The sequence below is a fragment of the Mixophyes fleayi genome, chromosome 5 (genome assembly GCF_038048845.1).
Source record: "Mixophyes fleayi isolate aMixFle1 chromosome 5, aMixFle1.hap1, whole genome shotgun sequence".
In the NCBI taxonomy this organism is placed as follows: Eukaryota; Metazoa; Chordata; class Amphibia; order Anura; family Limnodynastidae; genus Mixophyes; species Mixophyes fleayi.
In genome coordinates this window covers 24,679,521-24,698,875 of record NC_134406.1, presented here as the reverse complement: position 1 = coordinate 24,698,875, position 19,355 = coordinate 24,679,521, and the positions used below count along the sequence as shown (strand labels likewise).

Genomic DNA, 19,355 nt, shown 5'->3' with positions numbered 1-19,355 from the left:
TCATTTTTTGTTTTCAGAAATACAAAAAATATGACGTTTCCCAGAAAAGTGCCTCTCAGCCCATGAATGACATCTGATAAAGCTTAATGTGTTCTATATAATTTTAAAGCCTGCTTTTTAGAGGTAATTGGACATTATGAAGTCGGACAAAAATTGGCAGATATCAAAGCAGCAGCGACGTCAGACAGATTGGATGTATCACTTATTTTCACTTACAATGAGTTCCTTTTCTAAGAGTTAATCAATAAAATCGTTCCAGCTTCCTTTTCTGTTTCACTGCAATTTGAAATTAAAATCATATTGACAGGCTTGCAAATTCCTGATGCCCTTATTGCGTATCAGTTACACACGAACAGCGAATGAGGGCTCAGCCCAGGTCCATCTGTCCAACAAATTGCCATCTGCCAAGCAATTTAAGATAGGAGGATTACTGTAGGTTTAATTAGATCTCATGATCAGACTTCAGAATGTATAAGACCAGCGCTGGCTGCAGTAACTACTGAAGCCCTTCCACACAGCCCTATCGCACCTCGCTCCTCAATCGGCTTTCATTCATTCTACATTCACAGCACCCAAAAACATTAATACGCTTCTTATACCATCAGCCAGACCTGCAGTATTACATTTTTAGGCCTTTAGCAATAATCTGCTGCATCAGCAGAATTTATACCATTTCCAATTAGAATAAGTGCTGTTGCAGCAGGTTTTTTCTCTATATATATTTTTTTTAATTTTACTCTTATTTCTGTAATAGGATTTTACACATTGTATTTCAACTGCATTTTAGGATGAGCTGTTCTGTCACTTGCTGCTGCCAATAGTCCTATGTTTTGCCAGTTTGACCTATTTATCCGCCATCATACTATCGGCAGTATATTTTTTATGTTTCACTTGCACCTTTTATGATGTTTTTGCATCTTGTATATTTATGAACTGAAAAATCAGATTTTTTTTCTAGCTATATAGAACATATATATGTCACAAAATTGCTGATTCTCTTGCAGATTCGTGTGATTCTGCCACTTACGCGTTCTAACGGAGGCTGGGTACAGTAAGGGCGTGTTTGCGCAATTGCAAACGGATGCAGCGCAGGAAAAAGATGCATATACACCTGAGTAAGTCATATTAGATGCTTTTGGTCAGGGGCAGGTTCAAATAGTGGATGATGATGATGATGATGATGATGCTGCTGATGATAACGGTCTCAGGAGCAAACGCAGGATTTTCAGAGGGACGATTCCACACCACTCCGCCAGTGCGCGTTACCAGCATGCATGGGGGCGTGGCTATAATTTTAGACAGTGATTGGCTGCTCTCCAACTCTTCCTATCCTCATAATATACATGGGCAATGCTGCGTGCACTACTGTTAGGTGCACGCAGCTCTCCCTTTTCAAGCAGAGTCGTGTGAAGCGGGGGCAGGGTCCAGCCACCTCAATTATATAGTGCCCCAGGCTTGGAGGGGGGTTTACATACACTAGGAAACCCCCCTCGGTTTGCCTATTGGTCTCTGGCACTAACAAACTAAGGACTGCAACTGCACCACTGGTGCTGATTGCTCTCTTCGCCGCTCAGGCGTAGATTATGCTTTTAAGTTCATGTCTAAGCAAAACAGTTATTTATTTTTTCATACTTGAGATGTGTCATTGGCTGCTAGAGAATTTTGTTACTTTTTATTAATGCCTAATAGCGAATGCTTTTTGCTGAGCATAAAATAAATGGATAAAAACAGGGTGCAAGTGGGATGTAAGTGTCCGTGACGTGTGTCTGGCGTAAACCGGATGCCGACCGCCGTGAATCTTAAGATGTCTACTGCTCAGCATATGGGAGTAACTACGTGATTTTTATGAGCTTTTTTTTAAGCGTAATAACGCCATACTTGCCAACTCTCCCGAAATGTCCGCAAATTGTCCCGCCCCTTCCGCCCTCCAACTACGCCCCCCCCACCTGGGATCTCCGGGAATTAGCTTGCCAATATTGGCAAGCATAAATAACGCCCAATTTGCGACCAACTCGGCATCAAGTCTACCAAGTATACTTTAACATGATATATATAACCATAAATACCTGTATATCTTGTTAAAATATACATTCTGTCTACACAAAGTAGAGGCAGACATTATTCATAAAAGTGCAAGCCAATTATTCACAAGCAACTAGTGACATCTAAGGTATGACGCAGAATTACAGCGAGTCCAGGAGGAAATTCAGGAGCAAAGGGGGAATTAGTGAAGAATATGACACTAATACTGGTGACACGATAAATGGTATTCTCTGTACACAATGTGACATTAAATATAAAACTATCAACTCTAGAAAAGAACAGCTGAAGAGGGGATAATAATCTTCCATAGAAAAATTAAGAATATTAAAGATTTTTTTCCCCCAGAAAAAAAAGCTGTAAATTCATGGGACAAAGTTTGCCTACTCCGGCTTTACATAAGTGATCATTTAACAATTTGGGCCTCCCAATTTTGCAATTTAGGGTTTGTACAGGCATCTTGAGGAACATTCAGGCCCCTATATATTAATCTGCGGTGATAACACACCAACTTATTATTAAAATGTCACCGGATCACCTGAGTGAAACAGGCTTACCCAGCCGGCTCGCACATGCACCGTGGAACACAAAGCCCAGGCTTGCCCCATCAGTTCCAAAAAAAAAAAAAATTTAATAAAATATAATAATCATTATTTTAAAATATTTACCTTTGGAAAAAATACTTTATTTAACTACAGCTGCTGTCCTTGTTAGCTTTTTCCCATGTTTAATAAATTGCCCCCCTTAGTATTATATCTTATGATCCAATGAGGTGGAATTAATTTCTGAATGTAAAATTTCTAATCTTTATTATATGTCATTCCACTCCTGGTTTGGGTAAATTTACCATTTGTTACAACAACACTCCCCCAACTGTGCTATTTTGGAACCGCGACGATACAGAACCTTTTCTCAACCCAAATACTCCTTACAAATTGCCGTTCTTTTGAATCTATATTTATAAACATCTCTCAGAATTACCTGCATGTCTCCAACAATTAATAATTTAGCCCAGCTAAGCTCTTGTTTTCCATTGCAATCTGCTTTGACCAATATGTAATCTATGGCAATTAACCTTGTTTATCAAACTCCTAGTGGTAAGTTTATCAAGCTGCGGGTTTGAAAAAGGGGAGATGTTGCCTATAGCAACCAATCAGATTCTAGCTGTCATTTTCTAGATTGTACACAATAAGTGATAGCTAGAATCTGATTGGTTGCTATAGGCAACATCTCCCCTTTTTCAAACCCGCAGCTTGATAAATTTTCCCCCTATAGTCCTATAGAGTGTAAGTTTGTAAGCATGGCCTTTCTGCCTGTTAGTTCATACGCAATCTTCTTTTATTTCTGTGTTTATTCACAAACGTAAAGCACTGCTTAGTGTGTGCTGGCATTATATATATATATATATATATAACATTGTCTCTGTGTATCTGTGGGGTACTGTTTTTTGTTCTTGTAACTTTTAATGAAAGGCATGTTATATATTAATTTGTATGCAGGTGGCATCATCTATATACAGACAATGTAAAAGGTTACTCGCAACTTTCTCACTGAGGCTTTATAATGCTTGACATGCTAATCAGAGACATGCCATGCTCTTGTAATGCTCTGAACATAAAGCATTATTTATTAATTTCCACCATACACCTCAGCTATACAACACTGTACACTGTACATATTATATGTAATCATTCACATCAGTTCCTGCCCCATTGGAGCTTACAGTCTAAAGACACTAAGAGGGGAATCAATTTCCACCGAAGTACCGCCGCATAAAAACTATTACCAGCAAAAAGCCAGCGTTAAAACTACCGTAATGACGGTATTTAGGTGCACTATTACCGTAATAACAGTAATAGTGCGCAGGCAGTGTTACTTTTTCAAGTAACGCGGCCAATTGAATTCCCCCTTAAGATCCTCTTTTGTCAGCAGCCAATTAACCTACCAGTATGTTTTTGTACTGTCGGGAGGAAACTGGAGCACCCGGAGGAAACCCATGCAAACACTGGGAGAACCATACAAACACCATAGAGGCAGAGTCCTGGTTGGAATTTAAACCATGACCCCAGCGCCAGAGGCGGAACTAGAGAGCTGTGGGCCCAGGTGCAGGGAAGCGGAGAGGGCCCACAGCTCGCTAGTTCTCCATGAAGCGGGTCCCATTATCTTCATGGGCCCCACTGCACCACATGATTCACCAATCACTGTACCAACATGCTGCCCATTGACAAGGCTGCTGGCGTTATCCATTCATGCAATGGAGATGCTTATATGCACACATTTAAAATACATTCCATTATTTGTTGTATTGGATTTAACAACAAGATGTGATAACTAGAGAATGAAGTTCATGAATCAGAGATGTCTAATTTTCTGGGACCTAAGGTTGCAGAGCAGAAACATGGCTTTGTCCACCGTCCCTTTTACAGTCATCCAGCTTCAAAATGACTGAAGTGAAGACTTACAACATATTATTCCAAAGTAGTATAGAACTTGGGGCCACAAACCTCCCATGGTTACCCGGAAAAGTCTTTATTTTCCACATAGAATCTTTACCTTACAATGAATGTTTCTCCGCATTCCAGAATCCCGATGGGCACATTTGAACATAATACATGGTTGGGTTTCAATAACTGTTCACTTAATTTGGTACCCAAAAGGAAACTTAGGGTAGATTTGATGGCGCCTGCAAACATCAGGTCAAATGAGTTTTCATTTCAAAAGTATGGGAGCTCTATACATATATCATAGTGGTAAAGGGGTGACTGGCATCATCTGTCCAACCTCTGGCTCAATCAATAGTTATGTCAATAAAAGTTGTCCTTTGCCATTTTCTGTGTTGGATCAGACAGGCAAAAGGGGGAATCCCCTCCAACCAATGACAACTACGTCAGAGTTCCTTTTCGCGCACAGCTTGTGCTGGCAAATATGACATTTCCAGATATGGGTGTCCAAGATAGTTCTTGATTCAAGTTCATCCAAATGGATTTCTACATTCAAAGCCAGATAAAGTGTCCACGGGGAAACATCTGCACGGGTAATGAACTGCTCAATTGCTTCTTATATTTTTTGACAGTTTGCTCTTTTCCTGACAGAACATATATCAAAGAGCGACTGTGAGGACTTGACAAATCCTTTGATAAAATTGGTAAAAAAAAGAAATGAAGGCATTAGAAAATGTATATGAGGATTTAGGGTTTAAATGTTTTGCAACGTACCAAGCATGCTTAATAAAATGAGGAAACTGGAAAACTACAAACCGAGTAGCTACAATGTATCTATAAATGTATAGTTCAGTATATATAGATAGATATAGATATAGATATAGATATTTATATATATTTTTAGAGATAATTCAGTTTCAAATTGAACCCTCCTATATTCTGCATAATCATTTTCTAATAAGAAATTAGATGGGATTTGGTCAAGAGAATTGTCATTGGCAAATCAATTTTAAAATTGGTCACAATTCACCAACAATCAAAGGGCTTGGACTAACAGTCAATCATTAATCATCAATCAATTCCACCATCCATCCAACCAATTCCACCATCCATCCAACCAGTTCCACCAACATTCCATCTATAACCTTATTAGATGCAATTAGAGCCCTTAAGACGCTAATTGAACTAGGTACAGATGTCTGTGTTCTCTGTGACGGGGACTATTAGTAGCCTCATATATGCACTACATGTACCACATAACTATGTGTACAGTACTAAAGCTTTGCCAGCCTGATTTAGCTTTTCACTTTTATTCTTCACCTTTTTACAGCCCCACTACAACCGGGGCTGTTTGGCCTATTTTATCCTGCGGGACAAGTGCACGGTGGAGTCTGTACAATTGATAAGTATCAAAAGAATAAAAATAAACTTTATTCATTTAAATAAGTTTACGGTAAAAAAAAACATTATGTATTACATGTAATGCTGTTTTTGCACAGTTTAATTGAAATAGTCTGTAACAGAAATGCTATTTTTCAATTCCAAAAAATAAAGATAAATCTGCAATATATATATATATATATATATATATATATATAACATCTGTTCTTTCTTTTCTCTTGTGCTGGCTTCACTGTCTATGAGTCATGATTACGATAGATCTTGTGGTCTTGGTCGCACTGGGATCTTCCTCTCATGAGAGTCGAGAGTGATCCTACAATATTACAGGAGCCTGCTAATGTTACAACTTTCCTGTAGACCCATGTAGCTGAACGGTGGTGAATGACGAGGCAACGATAAATGTTACCAGTCTGCGGAATATGCGTGCCATGAAGCCTATACAGATTCCAGGCCAAGGCATTTAATTTATCAGCCTGGGAAGCAGTGGACCCCCAGCCTATCCCTGCACTACATCGCCTGGACAGCTGCAAAACAGCGTTATTTTCTGTACTTGTCATTAGTGGGTTAACTATTTTTTTATATTTATGAAATTATCCAATGTATCTGTTAAAACAACAACGGCAAGCGGAAAATGGGCAATTCATGTTAGCTGCAACTGAAAGGAATAAGGCCCCGTACCCACTAGTGCCAAACAAGATGCTTTAACGATGCTAGTAAAAGTATGTATACAGGTAAGGGGAGGGAAGCTACTATTGGTCCTAATAACCACAGACACACTTGCGCTTTTGTTTGCGGCCAGGAGTGGCGGCGGCACTTTGGCCACTGGCTATTTAATTGCATTTAATTGCATTGGGTATCATCATCATCATCATCGTTTATTTATATAGCGCCACCGATTCCGCAGCGTTGTACACAGAACTCATTCACATCAGTCCCTGCCCCATTGGAGCCTACAGTCTAAATTCCCTAATATACACACATACAGAGAGAGAGACTAGGGGGTCAAATGTTATATCAGCCAATTAGCCTACTAGTATGTTTTTGGAGTATGCGGAGTGTCCGTCAATGACCACTCTCAGTTGCATGGTCACCGCAGCATGTCAACCCCACACGGTAGTTCTCCTTGTGGACAGAGAAACAGAAAACAACCCAGGGCCAAAATATATGAAATATTTTAAACTCACAGTCGAAACACCAAAATAAATGTCAAATATCTCCAGCACCGAAAAGTCTATATAAAAGTTGAATTTATCTAGTAGTCAGCAGCTGTTGAAGATAAAGGTATTTGCCACTTCTCTGTAAAGAAACCCACAAAAGAAACTTACAATGTTTGAGAACAGCGCTAATGATCACCCCAGAGATATCAATAGCTTTACATTAGTCAATATGGCAGAATAATTACATAAAAAAAAAAAAACCATGACAATCAAAAACATAATAAAAAAGACAAACAAGCCAAACATAAAAAAAACCAAAATGTTCCAATTTAAAGCTCAGTGTCACACATTGCTTACTGACACAGATGAAAACCCGAGCACATAAAAATTTAGTTACATATAATCATTTCTAAGATTTGATTGAAGATTAGGATTCTCTATAAAAGAGATTTCGAGCTGTGATGTACACTAAGGGGTAAATCACTTGCTTAGTTTAGGGTAACATATTGTTGATGTTTTATTACTGGGTTTGATCCCAATTGCAAAGCGTGACGGAATTTGCTGACACTATGCAAATAAATGTTGTAATTAATAATAATAATAATAATAATAATAATAATAAATGTTGAATAAGTATACTTAGGTAAGCTGAGAATAATTGGGAGATGCCTTGTGAATTATATGTACATGAGTATATATTTGAGTTGCTCTATTAATTTTATAATGTAAAATTTATAATATAATTAGTTGTAGTGGGCTATTATAAAGGATACGCCCCATGATTTACATAATACAATGTGTTTGGGGTCAGCTGAGATTGAGATCACATGCCTGGTGATAAGTATAATTGTTAATGTATATTGTATATATAACTCAATCCAGTGCGTGAAGTGTAAATTTGGAAAGGGAGGTTTGTAAAATGTAAGTGAATGGAATGTGATAGTGTTATAGTGAAGGCAGTAGGAGGTGGCGGTATGGCATACCCCTGTATACCAGCCCCAGGGCTATAATGAGGGCACAGCCAGCGTGTGAGATCACTCAGGGCACAAGCCAGAGGGGGCGCAACTGCCGCCTGTTATTTGCCCCAGTTATATATTAATTAATTTTAGCATCTACCTGACTCACGGCAGCACAGTGATGGGCTGCTGTCGGTACAAAGGAGCCGAGGGGAGACAGGAAGCAAAGAATAAATTAAAAGGCAGAAGCAGAGAAGCGTCAAGAAGACAAAAACTGAGAAGGCATTTAGAAAACTCCAGAGAAAACGGGGGGAGAAATGTCTAGAGTAAACGGGAAGAAGACACTACAGAGTATGGGGGGGGTGATTGGAGAGAACAAGGGGGGTTGCTGGAGAGATCTGGTGGGGGCGTGGCTGGGGAGAACAGTTGGGAAATGACGGCTGGAGAGAATGAGGAGGAGGTGACTGGAGAGAACGAGGGAGGGGCTGGAGAGAACGGGGAGAGATGGCTGGAGAGAATGGGGGGAGATGGCTGGAGAGAATGGGGGGAGATTGGTGGAGAGAATGGGGGGAAGTGATAGAGAGAACCGAGGAGGAGGTGACTGGAGAGAACAGGGGAGGGGCTGGAGAGAACGAGGAGAGATGACTGGACAGAACATGGGGAGATGGCTGGAGAGAACGGGGGGAGATGACTGGAGAGAATGGGGGGAGGTGATAGAGAGAATGATGGGGAGGTGACTGAAGAGAATGGGAGGAGATGGTTGGAGGGAACGGGGGAGATCGCTGGAGAGAATGGGGGGAGGTGATAGAGAGAACGAGGGGGAGGTGACTGGAGAGAACATGGGGAGATGGCTGGAGAGAATGGGGGGAGGTGATGGAGAGAACGAGGGGGAGGTGACTGGAGAGAACATGGGGAGATGGCTGGAGAGAATGGGGGGAGGTGATGGAGAGAACGAGGGGGGGGGCGGCTGGAGAGAACAGGGGAGATGGCTGGAGAGAATGGGGGGGAGATGGCTGGAGAGAACATGGGGAGATGGCTGTAGAGAATCGGGGGAGGTGATGGAGAGAACAGTGGGCAGGAGAGGCGGCTGGAGACAATGGGGATGGGAGAGAGGTCGCTGAAATGGGGGGGAAGGAGAGGTGATGGAGAGAACAGGGGGAAGGGGATGGAGAGAACAGTGGGCAAGAGAGGTGGCTGGAGACAATGGGGGTGAAGGAGAGGTTATGGAAAGAACGGGGGGAGGGGCTGGAGAGAACAGTGGGGGGGGAGAGGGTGCAAGAGAAAACAAGGAGGGGGATTCAGGGGGCTGGGGGTTAGAGAGAAGCAGGGATTTTCTTTGTGTATATAAATACATGGTACATGAACATTATAAAACATAATAAGCAATTAAAAATAATTATAAAAAATAAATCAGTACACAAAAGATGGAGATATCTTTACTGGCAATTATCTATTAAATGTGGAGAAAAATTGTAAGCTATTATTTTAATGTTGGTTCTGGTGTGGGTAATAGACCTTATTATTAAATGGGAATGTTATTAATTTAATGTCGGGGCTGGTAAAGAGGGATATGAGTCAGTCTCAGTACTTATATTGGGTGATTTATCACACTATGAATAACACTACGATACTGCCTGTCTTGGGTAGGTGCAAAATGTATGTCGGAAGACTTACATATCTAAATAAGATCTATCTCTTAAGAGCAATGCATAACTTGCATGTTATGTCCGTCCAGTGTTTTGTTTACAAGTGATCGTCCTCCAGGCTCAAGAGCCCACCAGCACAAGATGCATTTAATTCTAAATATGATCTGAACTGTAGACTGGGCAAGGATTTAGGAAGATTGGGATTTTATTGGCAGGTACTGTATGGCTGCTGTAATAAACACTGAGGGGTAAATGTATCAAGGTGATAGTTTCTGGCGGGTTTGAAAAGTGGAGATGTTGCGAACAATCAGATTCTAGTTATCATTTATTTAGTGCATTCTACAAAAATGACAGTTAGAATTCGATTGGTTGCTATAGGCAACATCTCCACTTTTCAAACCCACCGGAAACTCTCAGCTTGATACATTTACCCCTGAGGTGAAGAATGCCAGGGGCAAAGTAAAGAAAGACAAGGGTACATTTTTAAAAGTAATTTAGTGTGATTTATAGAAAAATCCCTTATGCAGAAAACCTGGATATAAATATCTGTTATGATATATATTTCTATATACATACAGTATATTGAGATTAGGTTTTTTAAGTCACAAACATATGAAGCAGTTTGGCAATATTTAATAAAATGAACTAATTTTAGACCTGCAATACAGTCTAAATGCTAGGTAATTTCATCCACAGAGCGTCTGGTAAATATTCTGCATTCCCCACATTTTAGTACACCTTGCACATCTTACATTCTATTTTTGCTTTTTGGAAACAGGTTATAAATGTCTAGCAAAGTTCTTAATAACCTCCAATGTGCATAATTTCTGGTAGATTTCTTCCAAAGTTTTCTCAAATCACTTTCACCCTAGAATGATTCACACATTTTTTTTGATTATTTTTTTTAATAATAGCTCAATTTCGGAGAATCAAAATAGTTTAAACTGGAAGACTGTGATTGTGATGAGTTGGAGAAGATAGATTGCTGCATGGAAATGAGACTCCAGCCTCATTCTATGCATTTAATTTACAGATACTCTGCGCTAGTTGACAAATTAATTGTAGATCACGTGGTAATACTGCTGAGTTAGGGAATCTGAGCTTTTAGTGTCCGTACAATTGATTATGCATTACGGTGAGTTGCTATAGTATATAAATACAGTGCAATCGTCTGGAAGGTATTCCATTATTAAGAGCATTAAATGTCAGTAAACTTCAGATTTATTTTTCATCTAAAGGTACTGAGCCTTGATCCAATGCTGCGACACTGAGGGTGATTCCAGATGTTTATGGTTCCCCTTTTGTGAAGCAGAAAACCAGAACAACCATTTAATATTAAGGGACACTTCTAACCAGAGGAGCTTACAATCTAATTTTCCTACGACGGACATATAAACACGCAGCAAGGAAAATGTAGGCATATCCAAGAATCCAAGGTGGGAGAATTACAAGGCAGTAATGCTAACCACTGTGCTACCGTGCTGGCCTATTCAATAATAAGGTGCAATAAATGAGTGATAACCAAACTGACAATTATTTCCTTACATTTTCTAAACTACAGTGTAACTATAACAATGGGAGTCTGATTGATATGGGTTGCAGACATACCACCATATTATTATATAACTCCTCATGTTGTCTAGATAATACAGCCGTATTTCTCTTGTTTGACGAGCACAATATAACTTAACTTCCAAAACACCCAGCTTCACCCCACGCAACTGCACGACACCTGCACCCACCAAGCCCTGGAGTCGTGGGCAAAAGTTCTGTTGGGGTGGCAGGGCAGAACCCTAAAATCAGTTGGGAGGTATGAACACTGTCATCTCTCTGTGTGTTATCCAACATATTCAATATAGTTGTATGTTTCACTATATTTAATATAGTTGTATGATTCACCTTATTTAATATAGTTGTATGTTTCACCATATTTAATATAGTTGTATGTTTCACCATATTCAATATAGTTGTATGTTTCACCATATTCAATATAGTTGTATGTTTCACCATATTTAATATAGTTGTATGTTTCACCATATTTAATATAGTTGTATGTTTCACCATATTTAATATAGTTGTATGTTTCACCATATTCAATATAGTTGTATGTTTCCCCATATTCAATATAGTTGTATGTTTCACCATATTTAATATAGTTGTATGTTTCACCATATTTAATATAGTTGTATGTTTCACCATATTTAATATACTTTTATGTTTCACCATATTTATTATAGTTGTATGTTTCACCACATTCAATATAGTTGTATGTTTCACCATATTTAATATAGTTGTATGTTTCACCACATTCAGTATAGTTGTATGTTTCACCACATTCAATATAGTTGTATGTTTCACCACATTCAATATAGTTGTATTTTTCACCATAATGAATATAGTTGTATGCTTCACCATATTCAATATAGTTGTATATGTCACCACATTCAATATAGTTGTATGTTTCACCACATTCAATATAGTTGTATTTTTCACCATAATGAATATAGTTGTATGCTTCACCATATTCAATATAGTTGTATATGTCACCACATTCAATATAGTTGTATGTTTCACCATATTCAATATAGTTGTATATTTCACCACATTCAATATACTTGTATGTTTCACCATATTCAATATAGTTGTATGTTTCACCACATTCAATATAGTTGTATGCTTCACCACATTCAATATAGTTGTATGTTTCACCACATTCAATATAGTTATATGTGTCACCATATTCAATACAGTGTATATTTCACCATATTTAATATAGTTGTATGTTGCACCATATTTAATATAGTTGTAAATTTCACCATATTCAATATAGAAGTATGTTTCACCAGTGATGTTTTGCACAAAATTATAATTATGGTAATCATCCGCATTGCACTTTATATTTTTTGGTCTGCGCAAAAGTATCTGGAAGATGTCAGTTTATACAGAACTACCAAATTCCTTCTTGTCTCTATATAACAAGCCTCTGATACCATCAGTTTCAGTTCATGCAGCCGTATTAGATTGTAAGCTCTAGAGCTTCTCGCCTTCTGAATTATCTTGCTCAGTTGCCAGTTCTGTATAGAGGGGGTATTCAATTGTTGCCGTTAACGCGCTAAAACAAAAAAATCGAGCGCTCTAAAAATATTAGCGTTAATACGGTAATTACTCGCTAAATTTCATCTCGCAGCTCCCTGAGCTGCGAGATGAAATTCAGCGAGTAAACTACCGTATTAACGGTATTTACGCGCATATTACCGTATTAACGCTAATATTTTTAGAGCGCTCGTTTTTTTTTGTTTTAGCGCGTTAAAAGCAACAATTGAATTCCCCCCAGAGAATGCTAATGTTTTTTTTTTTTAAGAGTTTATTTTAAAAGCTGTAAATTATAAACAACGGCAGTAGAGTAAATACTTGGATATTAGTTCTGCAAGTAGAATCTATATTCAATAAATGGTTAATCTGCTCTGCTTCACAGCCTAAGCAACTTCACTCTAAACCGAGAACTTCAATAATGGTTTAGTCAATATTTTTGGCTTTCTTATTAAACTCATGATCCTTCTAATTATAATTCTGCCTTCTCTTTGCATTGAGCATTGCACAGTTTAGTGATTACTATCTCATACTGTCCCTTGTCAAAAAATTAATGAAACTGACTTAATTAGTATTAGTGACTGGAACTAAAATCACATTGAGAATTAATAAAAATGACCAGTGCATTACTTCAATAGGTATTGACAACTACCAGGCTTTTAGATAAGCCTAATGGGCGTTTATACATTTACCTATGTTCTATCCTCTCAGTGGTCAGTGAAGGAAAAAATGAACGTGCCACAAAAGCGACTATTAATGGAAAGTATGGAAATGTGAGAGATTTAAGATGCTCATGAGATCAAGAACAATAAGTAGAATTCTAAATTCCAAAATAGAATTGATTTAAGATTGGTTGCCGACTCTGACCAATCAGAAGTAGCGGGCCGACCGCAACGTTTCAGACAAAGTATAAGGACATTAGTTAGCAACTAGTCAACAATGACTTTTAAAAGTCATGCAGTTCACATAGCTGTGTTTTCAGACTATTTTTCTGTTCATCTTGCAGTTTGCACGTCGAGGCAATGCCATAATTGTTTGGAAAGAAAAGTAAAAACTCATCACTTATGTTGCTGATTATTGTTGTAACAGGGAGAAATATAGCACTAATCCACTAAAAGCTTGTTCTGTCATAATAGCACTGTCCACTTGTTGGATTCCAGTTTGAAATGAGTCTATGACATACGAGATTGATGCCTTTAAATATAGTCTTTAAAGGATCTTTGGTCTGAATCTCTGATCGATAAATTCAAGGGGTCCACAGTTGGCATTCGTGATATGAGGTTACAGCATTAATGATGTTGTCTAAGCCAGCCAAGAAGGTAATAACATTTTATAGTAATGTATTTAGATGTATACTCGGTTTAAAGACAATACTTATATAATTCACCATGTAATATCATCTTCTAGCATCTACAATTATATATCAAAGTGTTTTTAATAACAGATTATGCAATAATTTGACATATAAAGGTTTAGTATTTTATAACCATTAATACATAAGTATTATCATTTATATTATATCTAATATTACATTACATGCAAATCGTAGGTCAACGACGTTTGCTTTCCATTCATCATTTAGACATATGGTAACAGATAGTTATTTGGTGCTTTGCTATGTAGGAAGATAAAGTGGTATTTTTATGCACACATACAATGCACACTCTTAAAGTGTAACTCTAGCTTCAGAGAATTATATGACCCAGACAGATTTGTTTATTTAGAACATGAGAACAGATATGACAGCAGATCTGCTGTGTAGATACTGTAGTATCCAATGGACAGACCTAAAATTATCCATTGTCATATCCAAGGGCAGTGAAAATAAATCTGCCTGGACAATAGAATAGATTTAACAGTGGGGAAAACATTTACCCATTAAAGTCTTTATGCATGTACAACATAAATGTAATATTTCAACAGAAGTAAAACATTTAATACCATCTATTTATGTCCAGAATATATATAATTCCTGATCCATTATAGCTTATAAATCACTGTCGATTACTTATAATGACTAAATGGAGACCACTTTAGAATGTTTCTGACACCACTGCTTTTTGTTCTGTGACTCTGCTCATGCTCATGAAGTTGGTAACTTTGTGACATGACAACAGGGGGACTGGTGCAGATAATAGCAGTAACTGCATAAGCTCAACATAACTCAAATACAAAGTTGTGGCTTCTCTACATCTATATACATATATATATATATATATATATATATATATATATATATATATTTCTATAATAGTTGCCACAAATCTGCTGGATTTTGATGCCGGGTCTGAGGATGTGGATTTGCAATGGAAAGCTGAGCATGGGTCAATGTGCAACAATGTGCAAGACATATAGTTTAAGTTTAAACATATAAAATGCGCACATGAATGACACTCATCACCTTTACCTCCTCGCTGACTTGAGTTGATTACTACATTATTAAAAGTCAAGCAATCCCTTAGCCAACAGTACTTTGGGAAACCATTATTTTATTAGGGGTTGGATCATATAAACTCAAGTAGTAGGCAGATCTAGCTAATTTAGTACCTTTGCACTAAGACTGTATCAACTGTGCCCCGGTAAGGTACACAAAAGGGCTCCAACTACATGCCAAAGTAGCCACAAGATTGGGCACATTCAGGGGAGGGTGGGCAAATTTTAGCTAGGTCAGCAGCCTATTAGGAACATTTTAAAGGACTAAAAATGCAGGTAGCTCAGTCACCCAGCCCAAGGTAGCCCACTATGGGACTGGCCTGGGGCAAATGCCCCCTTGCAACCCCTGCCCAGCCAGCCCTTGAGCACATTTCCTTGCCCCATCAGAAGTAGATGCCCATTTTTGCATCATGTGTTTCCAGCATAAATAACATCATGCATAGCATCCAATAGTTTGGCAGTACATGAGGGTTCAGCAGCGCTACCTACTGGCCACAACTGAAACTACAGTAACTGTATCTATTTATTTAGCATTACTTGTTAAAATCAAAAGCGGCATTTGTAGGGTAGTCGGGACTATGTCCAAATGCAGTTCCAATAAACTGATGGAAGCTCTTCAGCTTAGTATCACTCTCACTAATTAAAACTGAAATTCTTTCTTAAGTGCTCTGAAGGATCTTTACCACCGGAAATAGAACAATAGTGGCCTTTATTTTATTCCATGTGTTTACAGCATAGAAACATCACACTATAAGTGCTTTTCCAATATGGCAAAGGTTTTATAATACTTATTTGCACTTCTATACACTTAAACCATTCCGATACTATACTACAAATTGGCTGTAAGCTAGTTGTGTTGAAGTGGTTATGTTAAAACCCATAATTATTCTATGCACTGAAGTTTATTAACCTTTAGCAAAACAGGAAACGTTTGATGGTGTAGTGTCAGACAGCCTTAATGTCACTTACTACAAGCATGCACACGTATTGATTGCAGAATTATTATTGCAATCTTGTTGCAAATTCATTTTTTAACATCACGTCGGTTTATAACTATTTATTTGGGTAATAATCAACTATTTCATTGGGGAATCCCCAGGGGACACTATTGCGAATGCCATTCATTTAAATCCTGCATGTATATAGTAATTATAAATTGATTGAAAATGAGTCCTTTGTGGCAAAATCTGTAACGTATTCAGAATTAAAGACATATTTTATGATTATTTGTGCATGGACAGTTTTGGCCTCTATATACCACCTCGCATTACAGAAATATGATTGACAACACTTTGCTAAGCGTTCTCAAACACAACAAATAATCAAGATGTGCTTGGAAAAACGTCACCTTTAAAACTCCTCATTAAGTTAATAGCAGCAGTAACTATCTTCATTACATTTACTGCACATGCACATCTGACCTGTGATATTTCCCCTAGATGTACATTGAATCAGAAAACAAATTAGTTGGTCGTATATAATGCCCTCACAGTTAACCCTTTTCACGATGCCAGGAGATCAAGCAACGTTTCCTCCACCTCTAAAAATATGCATATTGACAGTTGGAAAAGTTATTAAAAACAACTTATAAATAAAGTAGGAATTGTTCTCTACAGTCAATGAATAACATCACAGTTGGTAAAGAACATTGTTTTTAAATAAGTATTAAAATGACATTATATATGTGTGATGATAGTTTGGCATTATAGGTGACGCAAAAATTGGCTTCAAGATTGTCACTTAGGTTGTGCAAAGACAGTGACATTAGTGATAAGTGGCCACATAACTACTTGTTGTGAAAACAAACCTGGGTTATTAAGAGCTGTTTAGTATAAACAAAGGATAAATATGAAGTGTTGCAAATAATCAAATCATTGAGAAATTCCAGTTCATACAAAATATTTGCAATACTTAAGAAAGCAGTGATATTATTGTTTCTTGCAAGTATAATTTAACATTCAAAATCATATGAAACACATTTTGTAATAGATAATTAACATTATTTAAGCAATAATTAAGATTCTAACTTTTCTAGAACACTTTACTTTGTATCATCATCACCATTTATTTATATAGCACCACTACAACGCTGTACAGAGAACTCATTCACACCAATCTCTGCCCCATTGGAGCTTACAGTCTAAATTTCCTAACACACACACTAGGGTCAATTTGATAACAGCCAATTAACCTCCTAGTATGTTTTTTGGAGTGTGGGAGGAAACCCACACAAACACAGGGAGTACATATAAACTCCACACAGATAAGGCCATGGTCGGGAATTGAACTCATAACCCCAGTGCTGTGAGGCAGAAGTGCTAACCACTTAGCCACTGTGCTGCACAACTGTCATTAATCCAGACTGAGTACTACAGATTGTCTTTTGACAATAAAGCAGAACACTCCTTTAGGGGTTTTAAAGTTAAGTTAATTCTAAATCATTTATGAAAAGTTATAATCCTCTTTAAATCTCAGATATATTTAATATGAATATATAATAATAATACTTAAATCCATATAGGATCATATAGCATATTGTGCTGTAGACTTGGCCCAAACACTTTTTAAATATATTCACTGTAACATGTAACGCTTGTGATTATATACATCCATATCCACCGCCAAAGACTTATTGAGTGCAGGCATGTATCTATTAATAATGATATCCAGGTACCTAGCTGGAAAGTTTCAATGCAGATCAATACAGCAGTAATATCAATTTATATTGATCTTTTTTTTTTTCTGAAAAGAGCATCCTGGCAGACAAGCTTCCTCGCCCAGCTGAGGGAACTCTGGTCTATGCAGGATAGTATATTTATACAATGCAAGCTCCTTTGTTTGAGGATACTGTCAGTGAGTCTTCTAACCAAGTTCAATCAACACAGCATCATCGCGATGCTCGCCACGATTTGCCAATATAACACAGCAATATAAAAGAGGGAACACTTTTGAATTCTGGACACATCTGCCAATGCCAAATAGTATACAGCATGGGAGGCATTCATAACCAACCCCTGGTGTAGGGACAACTTTTTTTTAAGCATGCACAATAGACACATCAGCCCCCTGTGCAATACTGTCTGGGGGCTGCAGAGGAATCAATCTCTGTAGGGACTAATAGAACACATAGCAGCACACAGCACACTCATATATAATAGAACAGTATTAAATGCTGTTACCGGTATGGTGGTCCCGGTCTTGCAGAGGGGCCCCCTGAAAACTCCTTTAATACTACGGAAGTGCCCATTGTTGAGATGAGTAGAGCTGATGACAAGGTAATAGCACGCCATGCGGTCCACAATCTTCCATATGTGTGTGTGTATAGGGGATATAAGGGCCAGATGGGCACTGGCAGCTAGTAGTACATGGAAGCCCTTTTATCCCCCAGCTCAGATTACAGACTGAGGGGAGTCAGCCATAGGCAACAGCAAGAAAACCCTTCTGATGTGAGGATATTGACGCTTCACAATTGTCTCTCCCCCGCCACCCCCCGCCCCCCCTCCAGCACGAATCTCCCTAATCCTCCACGCTAGTTTGAAGAAGCACAATCCAAAAACCTAAGTGACAGCTCAAAATGTAGCTGTCATTGGCCACTGAGCGGTCCCCACAGTGTGGCCAGATGATCCAGTGATCCTGGCTGAGCTGCACATAGGAAAAGTCTGTTAGTGCTGCAGGCTGTCCATCCTCAGCGCGCACACACCTTCGTCCTCCGGAATTTAACTGCGATCCCTCTTCCTTCTCTCCAAAATCTAGCAGGAGATGCCCAGGACCCAGCCTCCAGCTGCAGCAGCGAGGTTGGTCCCCTTGCAGGAAAGGCAAAGGATGGGAGATCCAGCAAAGCAGACAGCTAGAGATCCATCATTATAATCCTGCCACCATGTAATGACACTCATTTGCTGTGTTAACTTTCAGTGTGTCTGTGTGGTTCCATCTACTCGCTCTCTCTCTCTTCTGTCTCTCTCTGTCTCGCTGGCTCCATTCTCCACCCCCATCTCTATGTCTCTGCCTCTCTCTGCTACCTGCCAGCTTCAGCCCTTGCTCAGTATTAAGCAGTAGGAAGAGACGGGAGCTTCCCAGCTGGCTATTGCATTGATCAACTCAGCTCTAAATAGCATATAAAGGAATAAGAACCTAGGACCAATCCCTTTTTTATGGCAGATGTTTTTTCCACAGCTAGTGCAGTCCATACAA

At 38.5% G+C, this 19,355-nt stretch overlaps 1 protein-coding gene across 1 annotated transcript in view; it reads right to left on the bottom strand.

The window, feature by feature from the left end:
• ZNF804B (zinc finger protein 804B) overlaps positions 1 to 18,640 on the bottom strand; it is a 282,831-nt gene extending 264,191 nt beyond the window's left edge. Inside the window, exon 1 of the mRNA XM_075211857.1 lies at positions 18,344 to 18,640. Coding sequence (XP_075067958.1) covers positions 18,344 to 18,454 — 111 coding nt within the window. The 5' untranslated portion in view covers positions 18,455 to 18,640. The remainder of the gene's footprint in view (positions 1 to 18,343) is intronic.
• Positions 18,641 to 19,355: the final 715 nt, after the last annotated feature.